The sequence below is a fragment of the Gopherus flavomarginatus genome, chromosome 6 (genome assembly GCF_025201925.1).
Source record: "Gopherus flavomarginatus isolate rGopFla2 chromosome 6, rGopFla2.mat.asm, whole genome shotgun sequence".
Lineage (NCBI taxonomy): Eukaryota > Metazoa > Chordata > Testudines > Testudinidae > Gopherus > Gopherus flavomarginatus.
In genome coordinates, this window is record NC_066622.1 from 74052956 (window position 1) to 74076470 (window position 23515).

General features: G+C 45.8%; 1 protein-coding gene across 7 annotated transcripts in view; it reads right to left on the bottom strand.

Annotated features, from left to right (window-relative positions):
• The window catches only part of CHUK (component of inhibitor of nuclear factor kappa B kinase complex), a 95753-nt gene that overhangs the window by 62491 nt on the left and 9747 nt on the right, over positions 1 to 23515 (bottom strand). For 5 of the 7 annotated variants that reach the window (XM_050960118.1, XM_050960115.1, XM_050960117.1 and 2 more), the window contains 3 exons: positions 11075 to 11169; positions 6849 to 6963; positions 2108 to 2177 (listed from right to left, as the gene is read on the bottom strand). In XM_050960118.1, coding sequence (XP_050816075.1) covers positions 2108 to 2177; positions 6849 to 6963; positions 11075 to 11121 — 232 coding nt within the window. In that variant the 5' untranslated portion in view covers positions 11122 to 11169. Of the gene's footprint in view, positions 1 to 2107; positions 2178 to 6848; positions 6964 to 11074; positions 11170 to 12019; positions 12209 to 23515 lie in introns of those variants that run through there. The other 2 variants (XM_050960112.1, XM_050960113.1) reach the window with 2 other exon arrangements.

The window sequence follows — 23515 nt, forward strand, 5'->3', positions numbered from 1 at the left end:
CTACAAGTCCACTCAGTCCTACTTCGCCATTTGCTCAGACAAACAAGTTTGTTTACATTTGCAGGAGATAATGCTGCCCACTTCTTAATTACAATGACACCTGAAAGTGAGAATAGGTGTTCGCATGGCACTGTTGTAGCTGGCATCGCGAGATATTTGCATATCAGATGCACTAAAGATTCATATGTCCCTTCATACTTCAATCACCATTCCAGAGGACATGCATCCATCCTGATGATGGGTTCTGCTCAATAATGATCCGAAGCAGTACAGACCAACACATGTTCATTTTCATCATCTGACTCAGATGCCATCAGCAGAAGGCTGATTTTCCTTTTTGGTGGTTCTGGTTCTGTACTTTCCGCATCAGAGTGTTACTCTTTTAACATTTCTGGAAGCATGCTCCGCCTCATCTGGCGCTTCAGATTCTTAAACCTTGGGTCCAGTGCTGTACCTATTTTTAGAAATCTCACATTGGTAACTTCTTTGTATTTTGTCAAATCTACAGTGAAAGTGTTCTTAAAAGGAACGTGCTGGGTCATCATCCGAGACAGCTGTAACATGAAATATATGGCAGAATGCAGGTAAAACAGAGCAGAAGACATGCAAGGAGTTCAGTCACAAATTTAATTGACAAATTTAATTGACGCATTTTTTTTTAACGAGTGTCATCAGCATGGAAGCCTGTCCTCTGGATTGGTGGCCGAAGCATGAAGGGGCATATAAATGTTTAGCTTATCTGGCACATAACTATCTTGCAATGCTGTCTGCAAAGGAGCCATGCAAATGCCTGTTCTCACTTTCAGGTGACATTGTAAACAAGAAGCAGGCAGTATTATCTCCTGCAAATTGAAACAAACTTGTTTGTCTGAGTAACTGGCTGAACAAGAAGTAGGACTGAGTGGACTTGGATTTACATTGTTTTGGTTTTGAATGCATTTTGTTTTTACATAATTCTACATTTGTAAGTTCAACTTTCATGACAGATTGCACTACAGTACTTGTATTATGTGAACTGAAAAATACTATTTTTGTGTTTTACAATGCAAATATTTGTAATAAAAAATAAATACAAAGTGAGCACTATATACTTTGTATTTTGCGTTGTAATTGAAATCAATACATTTGAAAACGTAGAAAATGTCCAAAAATATTTAAATAATTGGTATTCTATTAACAGCACAATTAATCATGATTTTTTTTTAATCACTTGACAGCCCTAATAACTAGCTAAATGAACGTACTCTCTTATTGTTACACCCAGAGAATTGAGGGAAGCACCTATAATAAATAATCTAAGGTTGCTGCGACACCTGTCACTAGCAGCATGAAGGAACTGAAAGGGGTCCAGAAGTGGCTCCACCCTCTTATACCAGCACACAATGTTATCAGACAGGAGGGGGGCTCAAGGTGCTCCCATAGGTACAGCTGAGGGGAAAATATTCTCTGAAAGCAGTTCATGAGGCAAGCACACACCTAAGGTGGAACAGATCTGTGTAAGCTCTCAAAAAACAACGCTTCTTCCTTGCAAAAGCAAACAGATCTCTTTTGGTAGATTTGACTCACCCTGTAGTCCCAAGAAGAAGAGAATCATGTATATAGATCACGTGTTCACAAACTCTTTACCATTAGTAAATTATGCTTAGAAAGCTCACATAAGTGACTGCATACTTCAAAGAATGTTCTTTAAATCATCTTGGTTTGAATGATAAATGTAGACAATACAAATCTGTCAATTTCTCAGGACACACAACTGTAGGACCTTGACTACACCATGGTGAGGGGTTAATCCACATTGAGTTAGCATGCAATATGTAAGTCACGCTAATAGCTTGCATCCACGATGGCTGTGCCCTCTTTCAATTCACAACAAATGGCAGGGGCTTATTGCATATTAAGTGTGTGGCATTCTCAGAGGGAATCTCACAGTTCTTTGCTTTGCTGCTGACAAGCCCTAAGTGTCACAAATTATCCCAGTGAGCAGGACAAAAAGAGCCTTCCACTACTAGAGATACCTGCTTTGTTTTGACAACTTGCTTTTATTGGAACACCAAAACAGTTACATATAGCAAACATGAAAAGGCAAGAAAGGCAGCAGATTACGTACCAATGTCGCAAAGCAGAGAAAGTATTTGACTTTCCTTAAGTCCACAGCAATTTTCTGGTTTGTTTAACAACTACAGAAAAGAAAAATACGTCTAAGTCGGCAATGCAAGAATTATTTGTTAATATCTTCTGTCCTCAATCACCACAACATGAGAAAACAATTAAATTTACACTTAAACTGGGCTACAGAATTAATTGGTCTTATGAAAGAATAAAAGGTACAGAAAGACAAAAGTATATAGGAGCAGGAAAGTGGTTTGAAAAGAAGATTCCAAGTGTGTGAAGTCTGTTTTAGTTACATACAACACATTTTTGTAGGCAGTTTAGAGGCCAGGCAATGACAGATTCAAAACTGACAGCCATTATGGGGAGCTCATGGCCCCCGAGTCTGCACATTCCCCAAAATCTTGACAAATTCAAAACATATGAAAGCAAAAAAATGGTCTAGACAATATTTGGTCCTGCCATGAGGGCAGGGGACTGGACTCGATGACCTCTCGAGGTCCCTTCCAGTCCTGGAGTCTATGAGTCTATGAGTCTATGAATGAGATTTATGACTGGCCCAAGTCTCAGGAGCAGGATCACTGCTTGGAGGATCAACTGCTCTAAACAAATAGTCTAAACTATTTCTGAGGAGCCAAGGAAAATCAGGCCAAGTGACAAGAAGAAACAGGAAGGAGCAGATCCATACACACACACACTCACAACAGGAGAATGATACCCTGTAGTCCCTAGGTTAGTACTCCATGAAAAGAATAGGAAGGAAACACATGGGTGCCAGATTTTCACTATGTCCAGTGTAAAGAAAGGGGGTGAAGGGGCTGTCACGAAACCAGTTACAGCTCCCCTTTCTCTGCTTGACCCAGAATGATGGCTGCTTTAATCTGAACAAGTTGACTATAGACCATCCACCAGCGGGAACTGCTGGCATCTTGGTCACACACACCAGCACAAGGACCTGTGGGTAGGAAGGCACAGAAGCCTGCTATATGGGGTCTGCACCTGCTGGAGACTCCCCCTCCCGAACTCTAGGGTATCCCTAATGGCATTGCAATTAGTCTCCACTCCCTTTGCACCATCTGAGCAGTGCAGAAAACCTGCCCCACAGTCATGCTGGTGCCTGAAATGTATCAGAAAGAGGTGTGCTCTCTTCTGCAATGACTGCATAACCCTCCAATGCTGATCCACCCAGTTCTGGCCTGCAAGTTACTGCCCTTACCAGATCATTATGTCAGCTGGCATTCTGAAACATTTAGCAATCAGTGAGTACTTTTATGTCACTCTGCCTAATTTCAGTTCATCTACTAATTATATATTTAGCCAGGCAGACAGAATGATTGGCATTTCATCATAAAGCCTAGCTAGCTTTGTGTTATCTATCATTTAACCACTCTTCAACACTGAATATTTATTTGGGATTTAAGCACTCTAACTCATTCTTGGATTTCTCAGCCTACTTGATCACTACTTGAAAGCTAAGCACTTGCCGTATTAACCAACTGTCCACTGGATTGCCCCCAGCATGGCTGGTTCTACTAACCACTTGCTACCCTCTTACATGTGCTATCTTCAACTCTGCACCTCTATTCCCCCACCCTCTCTACCCTTTCATCCTAACACCATACAGACCCTCCATCATTATCTGCACATTTTCATCTTCTTCCTGTCCCTGCTCAACCTCTCTCACTCCCACAAATCCACATACCTCTTCTGCCTTCCTCACTTCCGTAATTACCTGTCCCACTCCAATCCTCCCTCACTAACACCCTGCTTCCTTTAACAGCAACTGTTTCCTTCCTCCTGTACCCTCTAAAATGCCAAATCCATCTAAAAGAAAACTTCATCCATCCACATTTTCACAATCTCTCAGCTCTCACTGAGACCTGAACTCTCTCGGGCCCTTCTCTCCCCCTGCCCCTGTACAGCCTCTGTTGCAACTCTCCTATTGCAATCACTCCTCATCAATTCTCCTTGCAAAAAATTGTCCTGCACAAATCACAGTTGGGGTATTTGGCTCCCTTCTCTTATTTCTGTCACTTCCAACACCTTCCTTTCCTGCTCCTTCTTTTCACTCATCTTTCAGACTACCCTCCCTCTTTCTTTCACTCCATGTTGCTGTGATCTATGGCCCACCTGATTTCCTCTCACTGACCATTTTCAATGACCGACTCTTGGCTCCCATGCTTCACTATCCTTCACTTTCATTTTGGCTACTTCAGCCTCCAAACTGATGTCCCAAATGATCCCTAGCTAGCTGCCAATCTTCCTGCCTTCAGCTCCTCATTTGATTAGCACCTTCATTCACCTGATCTGGTCTTCACCAAATACTATTCTCTCTGATCTTTCCATCACTGAATTCCTTGGTATATCCCTCTTATCATTACCTCGTCCTCATCTATTATCGCTCTTCTGCTTTTCACCACCCTTGTTCTCACATCTCAGAAGCCCCACAATGATGCCAGATTTCTCCGCTAGTCACTCCGCTGTCTCAGCCAAGTAGCTCTATTTCTCCCCTCTCACTGAACAGCACACCCACAATCCCAGTCAATCACCCATCCCCCCTACATCTTTGACCCCCTCAAGTCCTACCTCTACTCAGGATTTCTTCCAGGAAAAAACATAACATCCAATGGGACATCTTCCTATCATTGACAAAGTTCCCACCTGCTTTTCTATGTCACCCAGAGGCACTCCCTTCTCCCAGCCTCCTTTAGCCCCCTCTCCCTCACTCTTCTCAACTTCTAACTTTCATCATATATTCTTCATCCAGGGAAAAAGGCTTTTGTTTCCTGATTACAGAACACTCACCCAGACCCCCATCTCACACCAAATCCCTTCTTTCCAAAACTCTCAATCAATCACTGTAACCACCTCCGGAGTTTATTTTCTCCAGCTCCATCCAGCTTCCACCCTCTATGCTCCCTGAGACTGCTCTTGTCAGAGTCTAAAATGATCTGTTTTTGCCCAAACATGAAGGCCTGTCCTCTAGCTGCATGCTCTTCGACTTATCAGCTGCCTCTGACACTATCAACCAGGCTCCTATCCTTGAAATCTTGTCCTCCCTTGGCTTTAGTGACTCCATCCTCTGTCCTGGTTCTCCTATCACCAAACAAAGCATCTTAAATATGTGCTAGGGCGATCATGTTTTTAGAAGTTGGTGCAATTAGTGATCTACTAGTGTAGACAGGGCCTACACAGCCTGCCCAAGGACAGAGAAGGAGTCATTGGCAGAATCCGGCTTCAAACTCAGGTGTTCCTGACTCTCATTTCTCTTCAGATAACACTCCCTGCAGATCAAGCTGTCCAGTAACTGACAAGACCACAACTTAGTATCAGACTATTTTCCAGGCTGGTGCTGTCATGGACATGTAACTAGATATTGACATCAGTGCAAAATAAAGATGTCACCACACAAGTGCAGAAAAGAGATGAAAATGAGATCACAGGTGATTAAAAATATGCTGTCATGCTTCTTCCTCTTTAGGTGTGACGCATTAGAGGTGATCATTTGGACTAGAGAATTTCACTTCCAGAACAGCCACAGGCACCAACACAGCTTTCAGGGTCTGAAAAACCTAATAAATGCTACACTGAAATGAGATTTGATGTAACCAAGGTCACCTGAGGCTGGCCCTCCTCCTAGTCCTTAGGGTTTCCCCATGCTCCTATCTATTCACTGAAGGCAGAAGCTCAGAGTGGGGCCCTTGCTATCCATATTATCAGTTCAGCATCCAAGCTGGTATCTTGGTATATCCCTAACCTGTCCCCTCTGAGGTCAGACTTTCAGTTTCCTCCTCCTGAGAATATCCAACAAGGGATTGCTCCAAATAGAGCCAGACGTAGTTAGCATAGAAAACAAAGAGAAGATGAAAGTGAAATGGAAAAAATCATGGATATGATAGGATAAAGTTATTTACTGATTAAACAGAATTCAAAGTCCCTCATTGTTAAAGCCTATTTGCCTCTCTCCCAATCCTTAGTCTGTGGCACATCTGACTTGTCTGCTATTTACATTATTGTCATGAGCCTTCATCATCATTTTAGATACAAGATCAAATGCTTGTTCAATCCGCCATTTAATTACCTACGTTTCTTAGTCTACAAATGAAAGAGTGTCATTCCCAATTCCCACTGCAAGGGAAGGGAGTACAAAGTGTACTGGTCTATATCATTGCTCTCTGTTAAACTACTGAAAGGTGCTGGTGAATACACCATTAAGAATTTCTTCCAAGGTGCTTTCTAGTGTCTTCCCAAATGAAAGCCACCCATGCAGTGGCCTAAACACATTTCTAAATCAATCAGAAATATTAGCATTTTGGTAGCTTCTTCAGCCCAGGAAGATTCTACACGAATGGAGCCCATGTGAGAATCAAAATAAATTGGCAATTTAGTGTGACATCTTTCATACTTTTACACACTCCAGAATACCTTCTCTAATATTTATCTGTATCCAACACGCTGGTGGTTAAATAAGGGCTTGACTTGACTACTAAAATTTGAGCCACACTGATGTAGTTCCTATGACATGAACACACTGCTTCAATGTAAAAAGGGGATTGCACTTGTACTACTCACCACTGTAAGATGCTCTAGTGCAAACTCCTTACAATGGTGTGGTGCATCTATGGATTTGCACTTGCACTTGCTACACAGGTGCAAAAATCCAAATCCACTTAGTCCCACAGACAGCCACAACTATGAAATCACTTATCCAGCTATAATTTCAAACAAGCAGGTTTTACCTTCCTGAGATCACCTCCTGAACAGTACTCCATTGCAAGAAGAGGGACATCATTAACTAGGAAGTTCATCTCTTCTGGAACATCACAGGCCTTTACTACATAGGGGTTGTTTAACCTAAACAAATGGAAAGCATGATGAAAATCTTGATACAGATATTTAAGCAGAAGTTCAAGAAGCAGAAGCATCACTAAAATGTGTTTCAAATATGTGCACTGTAAGATTTCTTTTCCCAAAACATTTAATGTTAAAAGTGTTAAGGCCAGCATGTAATTGTCAGCAAGTTACCACAGTGTTATTCAAAGGCAATAAACAAAGTTCATACCTTCTAAGAACAAGCAGCTCAGTGATGAGTGGAAAGATGGTCTTATGGTTAAGGACTGGATTGGGACTCAAGGAGATATGGGTTCAAGCCCCAGCTCTCTGTGTGATGATGGGCAAACGTCACTTAATCTGCACTTCAATTTCTGTACAAGGGGAATAATACCGCCTTACCTCCCAGCGGTGTTGTGAGGATACATTTGTTAAGGTCTGTGATGGCCTCAGATACTTTTCTATGTAAATCACTACATAGGTAGAACATGTATACATAAGGAGAGGGGGAGCCATTTAGCTATCTAACATCTACTTCCTGGTCATGTCTGAAAACACGCCTGTCAATGTCTCAAAAATAACATGAGGGGAAACAGAGAGCTTCCAAAGGGCCAAACCTGGGAATATTGAGATTGTAATTCTGATGGAAACACACAGCCAACTCAGTGTCAACTAAGAGATTCAGTATGTTGAATAAAGCAAACTCTCCATAACACTCTAAACATTTCCATCTCTCTCTCTTTTTTTCTTTTTTTTTGGTTAACTCTTGTCTAGTAATATTTTCTTTCTTAGTCTCTACTTCCCTTCTAGATTTTGCAGCCTGACTCACATCATCTACCTTTCGATCATAACTGCCCCTCAGACTGACTTTTTCTATCATTTTTGTCCTTTTCAGTTTCCAGCTAGTTCCTTCTCAAAAGGCTGTTTCTCCTTCTCTATGAAATGTTGCCCTTTTTTATATGGTGATCACTTTGTCATCCATTTTTACAGTCAGTGTTGTTCCTCTTCTTCCCCTCTCTCTTCTCTCCCTCTTCTTTCTTCCATTTCTACTTCTCCTTCCCCACTTTAACCCAGCCTCTAGTGCCTTTACGTAGGCAAAAGCACGGCATGACAGTGAATGCACACATATCCATAAGCAGGTGGGTGCCCTCACCAGCCCAGGAGAGAACCAGTGCCATGTCCAAGTCTGTTTCAGGCTTGCGTCTCAACATTTTGTTAAACACAAATTTATGAATTATACAAAAACAAAGTGATGCACCAACTCAACCCTGGCCTTTCTCCTTGCTTCTCTGAGCCTCCCGCCCCCAAAGAGAACAGTGACCCTTCTTAAACCCCCTTCTCAGTCCTGTGACAGACAGGTGGCCCTTATCAGTTCCTGACTATTTCACCCTGTCACAGTATTGCTGTCCAATGAAGGAGTTAGCTGATAGATCTCAGTGAATTGAGTCAGGTAATGGAATCTGCTGCAACCCTTTGAAGTAACAGGTTTTGGGCAAATGGTAAAATCCATGTCAAAAGGAACACAATGCTGAAAGCAAAAATTTTAAACTACTGCAGTTCTTGCAAGAAGAAAGTTTTTGTTCACATGTAGGAGTGATGTTTCAGCCTCAGACAGATATTGCATGTCACCCTTCAGTTCTTACTGAACTAAGCAGGACAGGGCCTGATCAGTACTTTGATGGGCAACCAAAGCAAACCAAGGCTAAGAGTGGATTCAGCGGGTGACACACTTTCTCTGAGTCAGGACTGAATCTGTGTGGTATTAAACGTTACTGTGCTACCAAAGGCACAGTGATTCTGATGAGATGTAGAACAGAAGTTCTGACTTTTCATGTTTATTAGGAAGTCTATGCCATGTATGAACCCTGGTGTTTTGACCAAATTCCAAAATGAGTAGTTATAATTTACCTAAAATTCTCCCTGCAGTTTTAAATGGCTATGGTAATGTTCACTTTATGTTCTATTCTAAAGCACAGCAATTAATTGTAAAATGGCTGGCCACATTCCATCCAAGAGGAAGCTGAATTTTATAGGTAGATGTCATTTTATGCACATATTCAGGCCAAATTCAGGCTTTGGACTCCATTATCGAAATGCAAGTAGTGCTGTATCAGCACAGAAAGCCATACAGTTTTATAGGGAAATTCCGTGGACAGGGACTATGTTAACCTAATACTGTCTTATAAAACAAGCCCTAGTTATGTGATCACTTACATTTTCTACATTAGAAATACACTTGTAGCGTATATGACGGATGAACATAAAACTGAAAGAAAATGCACATCGCTCACATGCAATGTTCAGGAAAAACAGGATGAAACCTATTGCAGCAAAGCCACATGAATCAGAGCAGTAGCAGAAAGTCTATGCAACAGAATATACTGGACACAAACATGGATCTGGGCCCATATACTTCTGCTCCCACCCTCCAGCCTAAGCCTTTCATTATAGAGTATCTATCCAACTGAGACTGCAAGGTCCAAGAGCCAGGCATTTCACTTGTGAAAAATGAAATGCATACTTCTAGCACTAAATAGTAATAATTAAAATAAGTAGTTATTATTAGGATGACTGTGGCTTACTGTGATTCATATGTCGCACAAATGTACTGGGGACACAGAAGAGTTAGGTGCCCAAGATGCATTAATTGCAGCCTCACACTTGCAGAACAGCTGCTGAACTTCTGCAGGTGTTCTCAAGATGGGTGCTGTGTACACAGCAAAGCCCTGAGCTGCACTCATGTGCCAAATGCAGCTCCAGCTCTGCCTTGTGCCCTTCCTTATGCTGAATTGTCAGGAGTGCAGCTAACAGCTCAGCTAAGGAGTCTGTCCACTACAAGTTACCCTAAAACACACCACCCTTTTAAGAAAGTCAATCAACTTTTCAGGTTTCAAATTATAGAAAAGCTTGTCCTTAAATGTTAACATCATTAGAAGTTACATTTATTTACAGCTTCTGAACATCTATGGCACCTTCAAATAAAAATGTAGTTTCTATTTTGAGACTGAGAATGGAAATACATTAATATCAGATCACTAGTGCATAGCCAGTAGTTCTCAAGATACTAGGCTTGTACCTAAGCGTAAAAGCATTTCATTATATTTGTAATAAAGAATATGCTGTCCTGGGTGAAAGTAACACATGAACCAGAGCTAAACTAAAGCTGGGAGCTGAGGGGACCCACGGCTGCCCCAGGACTGAACCAGAAAATGTCACAGAGGTCACGAAAATTTTACAGATTCCATGACCTCCATGACATAATCTTAACCTTAAGCATAGACCATTACATTTCACCTAGTTTACCTCTATATTGAATCCAATAACTTGGGGGTTAAACTAAACTGTTGTGTGCCACAAGTAGAAGACAGGAGAGACTGAGGAGCCACAAATTCAGGAGGCCCCTGCAGGCAGGAAACTGATTAGGTGAGTCATGCCCAGATGATCCCTGCAGGTGAATCACATCCCGTATCACGCTACCCAACCCCAAATCTGGCAGTCAGTAAGACAGAAAGATTTTTAAAGACTCCAAGAAATAGTAGGCGCTCCACTCCCCCCAGTAAGCTATTCCAATACTAGGAAACCATGTCTTGTTCCAGGATTGAATTTGTCCAATTTCAACTTCCTGTCGTTGGTCCCTTAGATCTGAGCAGAGCAGGTTTTTTTAAAAGCCTGGCTGACACTTTTCTGCGTATCAGTGCCTAAATGCATTGATCAAGTCACCTCTCAATCTTCTCTTCGATAAACTGAGTAATTTGAAAGCAAAACAGCCAACTGGATTTCTATAAAATCCTGTCACACGGAAAGTTCACATCTGGGCCAGGGGCAAACAAGAAATTGCACTGCGGAGGGTAGTTTTTCCATAAAACTGTAAGACTGTGAAAAGAGATGCTTATTAATTTATTGTTATTATAGTGTTTTATCTTTACAGTATCAGCGTAAAGTTGATTTTTTTTTTTAAATACAACTTTCTTTCTCAGTGGGCTAAAGATGCTCACTCTCACCTCTTAAGAGAAGGTTAAGACCAAAAGAAAAGTCTATGGTCTAGTTATGAGTCTGAAACACAAATGCTCCCCAATTGATTTGAGGACACCATCCCCCAAAAGCAAGGGAAAAGGACACGATGGAGCATACTTACTTCTTCATGATCTGGATTTCATGGCACCACCGGTCTTTGTTTTTCATGCTTAGTTCCAGTCGGCAAGATTTAATAGCTATCTTATCACCTAAATCCTACAACAAAAACAATCAATGTGCTGTGGCACAACCACCAGTTTGGAAATTAGCCAGGTTTCAACACACTGGAACGGGATGGTTGTAGCAGAGGGGCATGATGCTGGGGATCAATGTGGGGAGATCAGTGTAGGGCCAGAATGCTGGGGGCATAAGTAGGTCAGGATGGAGGGCTGTTAGTGCTGGAGGGATCAGTACATTAGGTTATCAGGAACATCTATGTGGAGCAGGAATGGGAAGGTTATTAGGTACTTGAGGGTGGTCAGTGCCGTCAGGATTCACTGAGATCAGAGACAGCTGGGGAAAGCAGAGGGGAGGACAATATAGAGTTACCGAATTGCTAGAATTAGGTTGATGGGAGTAGGGAATTATCAGTGGGGAGGGGGTTATCCAGAGGTCAGTGGGTTTGGTGGAGTGGTTACCCCAGAAGTGGGGTCAGAGGACATTAAGTGGAAGAAATGACCAGCAGGGGCTACCCAGGGATGGGGGCACTACCCACGGATCCACAGGGATTACCCAGTGGCTGCTGGAAAAGTTACCGGCACACGGTTTGGCAGGGGCTACTGGGAGTTGGGTGGGTTTAGCGATGGACTCGGTTGGCCGGCGCAGTAGTACCAAGGAGCAGGTTACCCACCCAGGGTGGGGGGTCAACGAGTGCCCAGACAGCAACTGTGAAAAGCTGGGGGTCGGGGACAACAGGCTGCCTCTATACGACAAAGCCTCTAATAGCGGGACAGCCAGTCACACTAGGGCCAAGGGGGATTAAGGGGCGGAGCTTCCGGGGCTTCGGCTGGCACCCGCGCGGGGGGCAGGGCGGTTACCCGGGGGGCTATTGGAGGCCCCCCCGCACCTGGTGCTGGTACAGACAGACGTTGCCGAAGCCGCCAGTTCCCAGCCGCTCCCGCATTTCCCAGGGGCCGCAGCTGCCTCCGGGGTGTCCCCGCAACGCCGCGCCCACCGGGGGCCGCTCCATACCGCGCCAGGCCCCCTCGCCAACCCGGAAACCAACGCTTCCCCGCGAGCTCGCTGACGTCACTTCCCGCTAGACTCAGGGCGGGGCCGGCGGGTATGAGCATCACTCGCTGCCCGCCCCCCAACGGCCAAGGCGCAGCGCGTGCTGAAACCCACGGCCCCGACCCCACCCGGCTCCCGGCTGCGAGGGGAGGGGCCCCCGTTCAGACCGGGCCCCGCCCCCTACTTGGCCCCGCCCCCAACCTGGCAAAACACCAAATCAGCGACGCAGAAATGCTCCCGGGAGGCCTTGGCAAGGGCAGGTTACAGATTTGGCATCTAAACTCTGTCGTCACACGGGCTGTGTTGACTACAGTAGCAAAACGTTTTTTTAAATCACAGAATGTCAAATTCACCAAAGGCTCAGAAACCTATGGAAAAAATATCTCTAGCAATAATCATCGGATATTGCAGATGATCAGCAAAGTAAGAAAGTATCAGAGGGTAGCCGTGTTAGTCTGGATCTGTAAAAGCAGCAAAAAATAAGAAAATGCTGCTTGATTTAAGGATAGTTGGTATATTTTTATGTGTGAATTTGACAATTGAAATTTTACAAGTTATAAAGTACTTTTTTAATTTGTCTGACAACGTTCCCCCCCCGAATTTCCTTCAACTGAAAATTTAAACATCTAAAACTGCTTAAGAATAAACTACGTCTCTCAAAATTATAACAAATCAAAATCAAATTCTGTAAAGCCTACTTATAAAGAAATAATTCCTAACCAAAAATGTCATTAAGGTAGAATTAGGGCTACTCAACTGCATCCCCCACTTTTCATTTTTTAAACGCATTTTACTATGTGTAAAGGGTTTAACCTCTTCATTTTAAGTTCTATGATTTTATTATCTGAAGGTGGCTAGGTAGCTAACACATAACTAACTGGAAGCACATGGAATCTTTGCAAACATATAAAACTCCAGGCCTCATTCCTCAAATGGAGAAGAGAAAGGATGAAGGGTCTTATGGTTAAAGCACAAGACTGAGAGTCAGGACATTTGTGTTCTTTTCTTTGTTCTGCCACCACGCTGCTGCCTGACCTTGCCCCCGTGACTTCACATCTCAGTCCCTCAGTGTTCTCATCTTTAAATACTTATTCCTGTTTTGTAAGTGATGACAGCTACAGCTGAAATATGCTAAGAGCTTAATGTTATTTCATAAATGTCATAAACAGATAGTTAAGGGTTAATGTCTCTTTTACCTGTAAAGGGTTAAGAAGCTCAGTAAACCTGGCTGACACCTGACCAGAGGACCAATAGGGGGACATGGAGGGAAGTCTTTTGTTTGTGCTCTTAGTTTGGGGGTTGTTCGCTCTTGGGACTAAGAGGGACCAGACGTCAATCCAGGCTCTCCAAATCTTTCTGAATCAGTCTCTCATGTTTCAAACTTGTAAGTAACAGCCAGGAAAGGCGTGTTAGTCTTATTTTTGTTTTCTCAACTTGTAAATGTTCCTTTTTGCTGAGAGGATTTTACCTCTGTTTGCTATAACTTTGAACCTAAGGCTAGAGGGGGTTCCTCTGGGCTATATGAATCTGATTACTCTGTATTTTCCATCCTGATTTTACAGAGATGATTTTTTTTTTACTTTTCTTTCTTTAATTAAAAGCTTTCTTTTTAAGAACCTGATTGATTTTTCCTTGTTTTAAGATCGAAGGGGACTGAATCTGGACTCACCAGGGATTGGTGGGGGGAAAGGAGGGGGGATGGTTAATTTCTCCTTGTTTTAAGATCCAGGGGGTTTCTATCTGTGTTCACCAGGGAATTGGTGAAGTCCCTCAAGGCAACCCAGGGAGGGGAAAGCTTTGGGGGGACAAAGTGCTCCAGACACTGAAATTCTGGATGGTGGCAGTGTACCAAATCTAAGCTAGTAATTAAGCTTAGAAGTGTCCATGCAGGTCCCCACATTTGTACCCTAAAGTTCAGAGTGGGGAAGGAACCTTGACAACAAAATACTACTTTAAGTTAGTAATTGACCAACAAAAGCTAGCAAATTAAGTTTTAGGTTAACTCAATTTGTTATTGTAGAAAAAGTGTTAAAGGGTAGAAGCACAGCTAAGTTTCTTGGATTTTGTTAACTCGTGAGATAACACTGTTTAGGCATACTGTAGGGAGCTAGTGACTAGGCGGGAAACCAGAAGTCCTACAAAACATTGGGAGTAAGTTTTCATCAGCCTGCAGCCCACGTAGAAAGAGACTTAACTGAAGTTTTTGATAAAAAATCTGTGATAATTGGTTTAACTTTAAACATGTGTGTTGGTTTGTGACACAAGCTTAAAATGACAAGTCTAGTTTATATGCATCCAGATTAATAGAATACATGTACTGTAATCGTATCACATGTTCTTTTTCCCTAGAAGACTATACACCTGACTACTAGCAGCAAAGGTAGTAACACAGGGCAAAACGGCATTTGCTTAGGCCTAGCTATTGGTTCATGGCTTTTACCCTATTTCTTTCTAAACAACCTCAGAGGTGCGGCCAGAGACATATTCCCACCCAAGCACTATTCTATCAAGTGGTTGACTGGAAATAAGGACTTGGTAATTCTGCACGTTAGAATCAAGGTTGGTCAAGAAATGTTTACCAGTTATTAATATGCTCAGGATCACGGGTGGCAGGTGAACCCCAGCATAGGCACTGACTATGTGTGTGCTCCAGGACTGGAGCACCCACAAAAAAAAATAGTGGGTGCTCAGTACCCACCGCTCAGCTTCTCCGCCTCCCCCCAGCACCTTCCACCCGTGATCAACTGTTTAGCGGCGTGCAGGAGGCACTGGGGAGGGAGAGGAAGCAGTGGAGTCAGGAAGTGGCGGAGTGAGAGTGGGGCATGCTCAGGGGAGGAAGCAGAATGGGGTGGGAAGAGGCAGAGCAGGAGTGGGAAGGGTTGGGGACAAAGTAGGGGCAAACCTTTGTGGGAAGGTAGGGGGCTGAGGCAGAGGTCAAGCACCCCTGGAGTAATTAGAAAGTCAGCGCCTCTGAACCCTGAGCTCAGGAAGGTTAGTCCCCAGCCCCATCCCTCCTGCCAAAGCCCAGAGCTGCGTCTACCAGTCCCAGGCCACTCAAGTGCCCCCAGCCCTGGAGCGGCAGGCAGTTGGCACAATCCTCGTCCCTCAGCCTCAGAGCCCCAGGCGGGTGAGCAGGCAGCACATCCCCCCGCCCCCAGCCCTGGAGTGCTGGGTGGGTGATGTGCCCCCCACCCCCTCCCGAGTGCCAAGCAGGAGGGCTGGCGGCACAGCCTCACAGCACCAGGCAGGCCACTCACCCAACCCCTCCCCCCCCCAGCCCTGGAGTGTAAGCCGGCCACATTAGCCCCAGCCTGTGGCCCTAGCAGGAAGAACCCCCACAACACAGCACCAGGAAACAAGAAGGGGCCTGGGCGGCACATGAGCAGGGCTACGCAAGTCTGTTTGGGGAGGCTCAGCCTTCCCCAGCCTTCGATACCTGCCACCCACGCTGAGGATGCTGCTTTGTTTGTGGAGAAGCCAGAGATTTTCAGTCGTGCCCTTCAAAGTTTCCAAGATGCCACAAGCACTATGGAATTAAAATATCTCATGACAGAAGACCAAGGTTCAAAAACCTCAAGGCATGTCTACACTACAAAATTAGGTCAACCAAAGTTTCGTCAACATACAGGCGCCACCGTAATTAAAATCACTTTTCCACATACAGACTACGCTCCTTGTGTCGGCAGTGTGCGTCCTCACATCGATACAGAGAGCAGTGCACTATGGGTAACTCACTATCTGGTACAGAGTGTTTTGGGAGGGGTTTGTAATGCCTCATGAGGGCAAACAAGTCATGCAAGGGTGACAAGGAACATGGTTTCAACATCCCATGATGCAGTTTTCTCCATCCCATATTATCATCTGCATCCCATAATGTTTCAAACCCCATTTCAAAAGCCCCACAAACCTGCACATACACCATCTCTGTGACAAGCCTGGATCCTGCACTGCTTTTCAGTATTGTGCTGACCATTACAAACACAATGTGCTTAGAAGCAGCACATTCTTCTGGACTGGCATTCAAGTGGGGGTCAGAGAGAGCTCAGGGCTTAGGACTGATCCAGATGGACTTTGCTGTAACTTTGTTCTCTTGCTCACCACAGACTTTCTACACTGTGTTCCAGACATCTAATAAATCCTTCTGCTTTTTACAATACTGTCTGAAAGTAACTCCTGATTAAGGAATGCATTGCTCCCTGTGGATGTGCAAGCCTTCCCCAGGAGTCCAATTCAAATGGACTCACTGAGAGGAGCTCACAGAGTGAAACTAGGGTGCTGAAGGCTCAGAGGTTTGGTCCCAGGAGGCAGTAAAGCCAAGGGGTTTAACCCTATGGGTATGTCTACACTATGGGATTGTTCCAATTTTACAGAAACCATTTTAAAACAGATTGTATAAAGTCGAGTGCACACGGCCACACTAAGCACATTAATTCGGCGGTGTGCATCCATGTACCGAGGCTAGTGTCGATTTCCGGAGCATTGCACTGTGAGTAGCTATCCCATAGCTATCCCATAGTTCCCCCAGTCTCCTCCGCCCATTGGAATTCTGGTTGAGATCCGAGTGCCTGATGGGGCAAAAAGCATTGTCGCGGATGGTTCTGGGTACAGCCTCACCTCTCCCTCTGTGCAAGTAGCAGACATCCGTTTCGCGCCTTCTTCCCTGGGTGAACTGTGCAGATGCCATAGCACGGCAAGCATGGACCCTGCTCAGCTCAAGACAGCAATCATGGACATTGTAAACACCTCACGCATTCTCGTGCAGTCAATGTTGAACCAAGACCTGCAGAACCAGTCGAGGAGAAGGCAGCTACAGCGCGGCGACGAGACTGATGAGGACATGGACACAGAATTCTCTCAAACCGCGGGCCCCTGCGCTTTGTAGATCATGCTGGTAATGGGGCAGGTTCTAGCCATTGAACGCCAATTTTGGGCCTGGGAAACAAGCACAGACTGGTTGGACCGCATAGTGTTGCAGGTGTGGGACGATTCCCAGTGGCTGCGACACTTCCGCATGCATAAGGGCACTTTCATGGAACTTTGTGACTTGCTTTCCCCTGCCCTGAAATGCCAGAATACCAAGATGAGAGCAGCCCTCACAGTTGAGAAGCGAGTGGCAATAGCCCTCTGGAAGCTTGCAACGCCAGACAGCTACCGGTCAGTCGGGAATCAATTTGGAGCGGGCAAATCTACTGTGGGGGCTGCTCTGATGCAAGTAGCCAAAGCAATCATTAAGCTGCTGCTACGAAAGGTTGCGACTCTGGGAAATGTGCAGGTCATAGTGGATGGCTTTGCTGCAATGGGATTCCCTAACTGTGCGGGGGCGATAGATGGAACACGTATCCCTATCTTGGCACCGGAGCACCAAGGCACCCAGTACATAAACCTGAAGGGGTTCTTTTCCATGGTGCTGCAAGCACTGGTGAATCACAAGCGACGTTTCACCAACATCCACGTGGGATGGCCAGGAAGGGTTCATGATGCTTGTGTCTTCAGGAACACTACTCTGTTTAAATGGCTGCAGCAAGGGAATTACTTCCCAGACCAGAAAAAAACAGTTGGGGAAGTTGAAATGCCTGTAATTATCCTGGGGGACCCAGCCTACCCCTTGATGCCACGGCTCATGAAGCCATACACAGGTAGACTGGACAGTAGTCAGTTGTTGTTCAACTACAGGCTGAGCAAGTGCAAAATGGTGGTAGAATGTGCATTTGGCCGTTTAAAGGCGCGCTGGCGCACATTACTGACTCGCTCAGACCTCAGCCAAACCAATCTCCCCATTATTATTGCTGTTTGCTGTGTGCTCCACAATCTCTTTGAGAGTAAGGGGGAGACCTTTATGGTGGGGTGGGAGGCTGACGCAAATCACCTGGCCGCTGATTACGTGCAGCCAGACACCAGGGCAATTAGAAGAGAACATCAGGAAGTGGTGCACATCAGAGAAGCTTTGAAAACCAGTTTCATCATGGGCCAGGGTACGGTGTGACTGTTGTGTTTGTTTCTCCTTGATGAAACACCCAGTCGCCCCACGATTGACTCATTCCCTGTAAGCCACCCACCCTCCCCCTTCGATTACCGCTTGCTTCCTAAGGAAATAAAGTCACTCTCGTTTAAAAATCATGTATTCTTTATTAATTAGTTATAAAAAGGAGAGAACTGACAAGGAAGCCCAGGTGCAGTTTGGGAGGATAGGAGGGAAGGAAAAGGTTACTAAAAAAATTTCAAAATTATGACAGCCTTTTGGTTGAGCTGTCCACTGGGGTGGAATGGGCGGGTGCACGGAGCCTCCCCTCACGCGTTCTTAGTTGTCTGGTGGGTGAGGAGGCTAAGAAACATGGTGAGGGGGGAGAGCGGTTATACAGGGGCTGCAGCAGCACTCTGTGATCCTGCTGCTGTTCCTGAAGCTCCACCAGACGCCGGAGCATGTCTGTTTGATCACGCAGCAGCCCCAGCATTGCATCATGCCTCCTCTGATCTTCCTGCCGCCACCTCTCATCTCGAGCATCCCTCCTCTCCTCACGTTGGTCCTTCCTCTCCTCATGTTCACTGGCATCTTTCCTTTACTTTGATACAACGTCCTTCCACTCATTCAGATGAGCTCTTTCATTGTGGGTCACTTCATGATTTCCGAGAACATTTTGTCTCGCGTCTTTTTTTTCCCACCGGCTTATCTGAGATAGCCTTCGGGATGGAGGAGGGAGACTTGAAAAATTTGCAGCTGCAGGAGGGTGGGAAAAAAGGGAGAGGAGTATTTAAAAAGATACATTTTACAAAACAATGGTTATACTCTTTCACGGTGAACAACACTATTCACCTTACATAGCACGTGATCTCACTACAAGGTCGCATTTTGCATCTTAATATTGAGTGCCTGCGGCTTTGGTTTTAGAGATCATAGACGCAGGTCTGGGCATCAGAATTCGGCTTGCATGCGGCCACGGTAAGCCATTGTCTTTCGGCTTCTGCAGCCTTCATATATCCAGCACCCCCCTTTCCCAAATAGCAAGCAAAGCCCGTTGAGTGCTGCTTCTTTCCTGTTAACGTGCAGCACCAGAACCACCCGCATCCAATTCTCTGGGATGATCGCTCTACCCCTCCCGCCACTGCATGGCTGGTACCATGGAAGATCGCTGCTAGCCACCCTCCCCTACACCGCGTGGCTGGTAGCAGGGAAGATCCCAGCTAGCCAAATGCAAAAAAGCTCAGCGCCAGTCACCCCCACTCCTCCTCCCCCTGCTTGGCTAAATGCAGGGAAGGATTTCTTTTAAGCCACAGGCAAACAGCCCAAACATCTCTGTGCCCTTAATTCCTGAATTTCAACCAGGTTACTATGAACGATATAACTCTCCTGAGGATAACAGAGCGAGATAAAGAATGGATGTTGCTTGAATGCCAGCAAACACCGGGACCATACGCAGCTACGCTTTGTGATGCAATGATACCAGATTACTTGCTACATGCATGGCGTGGTCAAGTGTCCTAACATGGAGGACGGAATACGGCTGCCCTGCCCAGAAACCTTCTGCAAAGGCTTTTGGAGTACCTCCAGGAGAGCTTCATGGAGCTGTGCCCCTGGAGGACTTCTGCTCCATCCCCAGACATGTTAACAGACTTTTCCAGTAACTTTACTGGCCGCAAATGCATCCCAAGCCCTCAGGGCAAATTAATCATTAAAAAACGCTTGCTTTTAAATCATGTTTTATATTTACAAAAGGTACACTCACCAGAGGTCGCTTCCATGGCTTCATTGTCTGGGATAGTGGCTTGGGAGGGCTGGGAGGGTAATTCCGTCAGGGTGACAAAAAGCTCCTGGCTGTTGGGGAGAACGGAGTGCTGTGTGCTCTCTGCAAGCTCGTCCTCCTCTTCCTCCTCATCTTCCCCGTCCGCAGAATCCTCAGGCATGGCTGAGATTACCACCCCCACCTCGGAATCCACGGACAGGCATGGGGTAGTGGTGGCGGACCCCCTGGAATTGCATGCAGCTCAGCGTAGAAGCAGCATGTTTTCGGCCCTGCCCTGGACCTTCCGTTTGCTTCTTTGGTTTTCTGGTAGGCTTGCCTGAACTCCTTAATTTTCACACGGCACTGTACTGAGTCCCTGGTGTGGCCTCTCTGCATCATGGCCTTGGAAATTTTTTCAAATGTTTTTTCGTCTTTTGGAACGGAGTTCTGTTAGCACAGAATCTTCTCCCCATACAGTGATCAGATCCAGTACCTCCCGTGCAGTTCATGCTGGAGCTCTTTTTTGATTCTCAGGAGACTGCGTTGTTACCTGTGCTGATGAGCTCTGCATGGTCACCTGTGCTGATGAGCTCTCCATGCTGGCCAAACAGGAAATGAAATTCAAAAGTTTGCAGGGCCAGTGCATCCCAGTTCAGATGGCTTTCCAGAGTGGTCACAATGGTGCACTGTGGGATAGCTCCCAGAGGCCAATATGGTTGAATTGCAGCCACACTAACCCTAATCCAACATGACAATACTGATTTCAGCACTACTCCCCTTGTCGAGGAGGAGTACAGAAATCGGTTTTAAGAGCCCTTTATATCGATATAAAGGGCTTCGTTGTGTGGACAGGTGCAGCTTTAAATCAATTTAACGCTGCTAAATTTGGTATAAACGCGTAGTGTAGACCAGGCCTGTGAGAGTAACCCGTAGGGGGGGTAACATACTGAAGGGGTCCTCCTAGGAGCTGTTCCACAGCCGTGCGAGAGCGCCGGACCTCTGAATTCTGTCATAATCACATCATTATGCAGGTTTGGGATGACAAGCAGTTGCTGCAGAACTTTCTGATGCACAAGGCCACATTAATGGAATGGTGCACGAAGCTCGCACCATCCCTCCATTGCAGCAACATCAAAATGAGAGCTTCACTCATGCTGGAGAAGTGAATGGCAATCACTGTGTGAAAGCTGGTCATGTCAGATTGCTACCAGTCAGGAATTGATTTGGAGTTGTGAAATCCACCAGGGGGTTGCTGTGATGCAGGTGTGCCAGGCCATTAATTGTGTCCTCCTGGCAACATGGAGGACCTTCTGAATGGTTTTGCAGCAGTGGGGTTCCTAAATTCCAATGGGGGCAACAGCTGGCATGCATCTCCCTATTTTGGCACCAGACCACCTTGCCAAGGAGTACATCAACAGAAAGGGCTACTTTTCTATGGTATTGCAAGCACTGGTGGATCACCAGGGATATTTAATGACATCAATGTGGGCTGATCAGGGAAGGTGCATGACACACACATCTTTAAAAACACAGAAAGCTGTTCAGAAAGATACAAGCAGGGACTTCCTTTCTAGACCGGTGGATTACCATTGGGGATATGGAAATGCCAATAGTGATCCTTGGAGACCCAGCCTACCCGTATCTCCCATCATTCATGAAACCTCACACCAGCCACCCTGACAGCAGCAAGGAGCACTTCAACTACAGGCTCAGCAGGTGCAGGAGGACTGCTGAAGGTGTCTTTGGCTGTTTGAATTGGCGCTGTCGCTGTCTACTCACGGGATTGGACATTCATGAAAAAAATATCCCCAGAATTATAGCTGCCTGCTGCACGCCTCATAATATCTGTGAAGCAAAAAGAGAAAGCTTCTGCTGTGTGTGTGGTAATAACACATTGCAAGTGTACCTATTGCTACTACTTTTGAATAATGTCAGCCCCAGCTACCACATGTTGTGAACTATTAAAGATGAATTAAGTTTCCATAAATAGACTTCTATTCCAAACTCGTGCAAACAAAAGTAACTGTAACTGAATGAAACTATATAAATACAGGGAAAAGAACCTTTGAAGGGGAAAGACCAGTCATTCTCATTTCAAAACACAAATACACCGTCTCACATAGGTCAGTGTACCTGCAGCTCTGATTGTGTGTACTCTCCCCCCGGGGTGGCCCCAAAATATATGTGGAATGTAGGGGTAGGGAGCATAGGGAGGTCCCAGAATGCAGTTATCGATAGACTGCAGCAGGAGGCAAGGAAGGATTACTTGGACCCGAAGGTCTATAAGAATCTCCAGCATGTCCATCTGGTGCTTGAGAAGTGCTACCATGACCTACTGCGTGTGTCGATCCTTTTCCTGTGTTTCTCCTCTCTGCACTATCCCTTTCCATTCTGTCCACAAGAGTGCTCCTCCAAGCCCTCTGCTCGGTATGTGCAACACCAGAGGCTTGCAGGATCTCGTGGAACATGTTGTCCCTCATCTCCTTTCTTCTCATCATCTGAGACACTCCAGTGGCATGGATGAAGAGACCCTCAAGGCCACATTTCCAGCTGCAAAAAGCACAACGCATAGAGATACTATTGTGAGTGTTTTCACTCCCCTAAATCCACACAAGTTACAAGCACTACATGCTCCCTTGGGATTCACAGAGCACAGCAGCAGTCCCAGCCATGATTAAGGCTGCAAGTCTGTCATGGAGGTCACAGATTCCGTGACTTTCTGTGACCTTCATGACTTCTGCAGCAGCTGGTGCTGGCTCAGGGACTGCTCAAACTGGGCAGCCCCTGGGCCAATAGCAGCAGTTTGGGTGTGTGGGAGGTGGCTCAGGGCTAGATGCAGGGGGAGGGGCACTTACCTCAGGATGGGAGGCTCCCTGGCCCCCAATGACATGGCTCCCTTGCAGCTCCTAGGAGGTGGAGGGGCAGGGTGATCCACACTATGTGCTGCCTGCAGGCCTCACCCCCGCAACTCCCACTGGTTGCGGTTCCTGACCAATGGGGGCTGCTCCAGCTGGCACTTGTGACGGGAGCAGCAGGGCCCCTGCCTCCACTGCCGAGGAGTTGCAGGGGCCCTGCCAGCGCTGCCGCCAGCACATACACTCCCCCTCCCCCCCGTCAGCACAAGTCTCTGGCCACCTCCACCAGTGCCCCTGGACCACCCCTCCCAGAGCACCCATGGCCACCCACCCAAGTTTTAGTCAGGGCAGGTATTTTTAGTAAAAATCATAGACAGGTCACAGGCCATGAATTTTTGTTTATGGTCCGTGACCTGTCCATGAATTTTACTAAAAATACCCATGACTAAAACATAGCCTTAGCCATGATGATTATGGACAGAGAATAAGTGGGCTATTTTGCACAATAATAGGGGTGAGCACATGGGCATAAGTATATGTCGACAGGGCAACTGAATGGAATACTAGCACTGTTCTCCACAGGCAGTGGTAATTTTAGCTGATATCTCACTTCCAAGGGTAACTGAGGCTGAAACAGAACAGCTCCTGAACGAGTCCGGCTGGAAATTGGATCCGTATGCTGCTAGCCTGTGTGCTGCATTGGTGCCTGCTGATGTAATTGCTCACGGGTGTGAGAAAGTGTTCTACTGCAGTGGAAGA